Genomic DNA, 2,744 nt, shown 5'->3' with positions numbered 1-2,744 from the left:
CAAAGCTACCGAAACTACTTAGAATCTATGTTTTTAACAAACTCAAAAGATTCTAACCAGTAATTCTTAAAAGAAAAGTAATGCAATCCGCCTTATATCACCTAAAAGAGTGAATACAAAACCTAACTAGTTTTCTTTCACTTCTTCAAACCACAATTATTGTAGAGAATCGCCTTCTTTGTTGTAGAGCTCTTTGAATTCAATTTTTGGATGTAGGATGACAAAATTTAAATCAACTTGGGATTTATTAGGCAAGGTTACAAGTTTACTATAGTAACGTCTCATTCGATTCAAATCGCGTGACAATTACAACAATTGAAGCCATGCAACTTTTTCAATCTTAACATTTGATGCATTTTTAGCAACGGCCATGATCTTGTCAATGTCTTTCTGACTTGTTGACTCGTCAATATTTTTCATGGTGGCACCACTTTGTTCTTCCTTTCTTCTCCTACAACCTTGTACACCATTTGGGATCCACCTTTACCTCTATGTGGGGCATCGGGTAACCTTTTCTTTCTCTATACCTGCCAATGCTTCCTCTCGCTTGCCAATGCTGATCTTTGCCATTACTAAGTAGGGGAAAGGACCCAGTAGTCGTGCACCCTAACTTCACGCTTCTCAAAATCCTACTTGGAAATTTCGAATCACTCCGATTTTTTTATAGCAGCTTACTTGGCAAGTCCCCTGCTTATAACTAAGGTTTCAGGGCCACATCATCAAATATGATGCCACATCAGCATGCTTTTTGCCAAGGTGTCCAAAACAGCCCCAAAAAAAAGTGAGACCAATAGGCATGCAAAAGAGACCCCAATAGTTGTGCAGCCGATGTGGCATCACCTGATTGGTTATTTTTTACAATATTAGTACATTTCTTAACAACTATTGGTACATTTCCTAACAACTGTTGGTACATTTCCTAACAAAAATTGATATTTTTTGTTTCAAACAATAGGTTTTATTTGTTCAATTTTTGGAACAAAAGGTATCAACAACCCTCACAACAATTGGAACATGCTCAACTACTGGGTCCTTTCCCCTAGATCTTTACCATTTTATTACTTTATAAAATGCCGATCTTTGCCATTTCTAAATAGATCTTGATATCCCAATATGAAAACGCTGCTGAATTAGCAGCTTTATTAATGTTTGCCGCCAATTTCAGCTACTCAGCTTTCCCACGCCCCGCCCGTTTTGCTTGTCAATTGCCTCATTTAAATTGTACGTACCAAGGCAGCTATCAGGTGAACCTGGTCTTTTCTGTCTATTTTGTCAGCAAAAGCCTATTTTTTTAAGCTTTTCTATGTAAGGCTCCGTGTTAGTCGACTGGTTTACTTTCATGGTGAAAGTGGAGCTCAGAATTGTAGCACGTGAAATAAAATGGGGATGATTAAGCAGTTCGATGTGATAAGTCAATGCAGCTCACAGGGCCGCGAGGGCCGGACGGTAGCTGCGGATTTGGACGGCACAATGCTCAGATCGAGAATCTCTTTCCCTTATTTCATGGTGATAGCCAGGAAGGGCGGGAGCTTTTTGCGAGGAATGCTTCTTTGGGCTAATGTGCCCTTGATTTGGTTCGTCTACACGTTTGTTTCCGAGGCAGCGGGGCTCAAAATCCTCGTCTTCATTTCCTTGGCCGGGCTCAAGATCCGGGACATTGAATTGATTTCCAGGACAGTTTTGCCCGATTTGTACGCAGAGGATGTGCATCCTGAGTCCTGGAGGGTGTTCAGCTCATGTGCAAAGAGGTACATTGTGACTGCAAGTCCACGAATCATGGTGGAGCCCTTTGTGAAGAATTATTTGGGGGCGGACAAGGTTCTTGGAACGGAGCTCCAGGTTACCAGGTCCGGGTGGGCGACTGGATTTGTGAAGAAGCCTGGGGTTATGGTGGGAAGGTTAAAGAAAGAGGCCGTGGAGGCCGAATTCGGGCCTTGGGCTGTTCCTGACATTGGTATGGGTGATCGGGAAACGGATCATCCTTTCATGGCCGTCTGCAAGGTGAAGAACTAAAAAATTTAAAAGCATCTCGTTTCTTTTAATGAAGGCACAGTGCCCTGATCTTGGATCTGACCTGGAATGTTTTAGGGTTTTGTTTAAATTTAACTTGATTTGGCCTGGTGGTGGCGCAGGAGGGTTACATGGTGCCCAAGATGAATGTGGAGGCGGTCCCCAAGAGTAAGCTTCTGAATCACTCTTCATAGCTCATGAATTCTTCGGACCCCTTTCAAATCATGAGCACTTGCAGTACGGTTTAAATCTGCTCTTTGTTATTCATATTATATTGTTGCAGTTAAATGCTTTTTCATTGAATTTATGTTAATGGAGTTCAGATCAAGCAGTTTAAGGGATCAGAAGCTGCATCTCTTAGATCTTTTCAATATGAACTTTTTTATTATTAAATTTGGATAATATAAAGAAAAACCCAAAACAAATCATAATATATTTTTAAGGTCTTTTCAATATCAGCTCTTATACTACCAAATTCAGATAATATAAAATAAAATCTAAAACAAAAATAAAAAATAAATCATTATATATTTTTCAATTCTTTTCAATATGAATCATTCTACTACTAAATCTTTATAAAAAGAAAACCAAAAACAAAAACAAATCATAATATATTTTTGAGCTCTTTGTACTACTTAATCCAGATAATTTAAAGAAAAACCAAAAACAAAAACAAGCTAAATCTTATTGTTTAGGGTTGTACCGATCCTCAACAAACAATTCTTAAGAAAGTG

General features: G+C 39.0%; 1 protein-coding gene across 1 annotated transcript; it reads left to right on the top strand.

Annotated features, from left to right (window-relative positions):
* The first annotated feature begins 1,055 nt into the window (after window positions 1-1,055).
* Window positions 1,056-2,465, top strand: LOC131028558 (glycerol-3-phosphate 2-O-acyltransferase 6). Its single transcript, XM_057958860.2, has 2 exons — window positions 1,056-2,001; window positions 2,133-2,465. Exons 1-2 carry the CDS (start codon window positions 1,381-1,383, stop codon window positions 2,202-2,204), a joined length of 693 nt encoding a protein of 230 aa, XP_057814843.2. The 5' UTR covers window positions 1,056-1,380; the 3' UTR covers window positions 2,205-2,465.
* Window positions 2,466-2,744: the final 279 nt, after the last annotated feature.

This window comes from Cryptomeria japonica, chromosome 8, assembly GCF_030272615.1.
Source record: "Cryptomeria japonica chromosome 8, Sugi_1.0, whole genome shotgun sequence".
In the NCBI taxonomy this organism is placed as follows: Eukaryota; Viridiplantae; Streptophyta; class Pinopsida; order Cupressales; family Cupressaceae; genus Cryptomeria; species Cryptomeria japonica.
This window is presented reverse-complemented; position numbering and strand designations above follow the sequence as displayed.

Excerpts from the sequence above, each read along its gene's own strand:
- LOC131028558 (XM_057958860.2), top strand. The coding sequence starts at position 1,381 with ATGGGGATGATTAAGCAGTTCGATGTGATAAGTCAATGCAGCTCACAG. Across the intron at positions 2,002-2,132 it reads CTTTCATGGCCGTCTGCAAG|GAGGGTTACATGGTGCCCAA; the intron begins GTGAAGAACTAA and ends GTGGTGGCGCAG.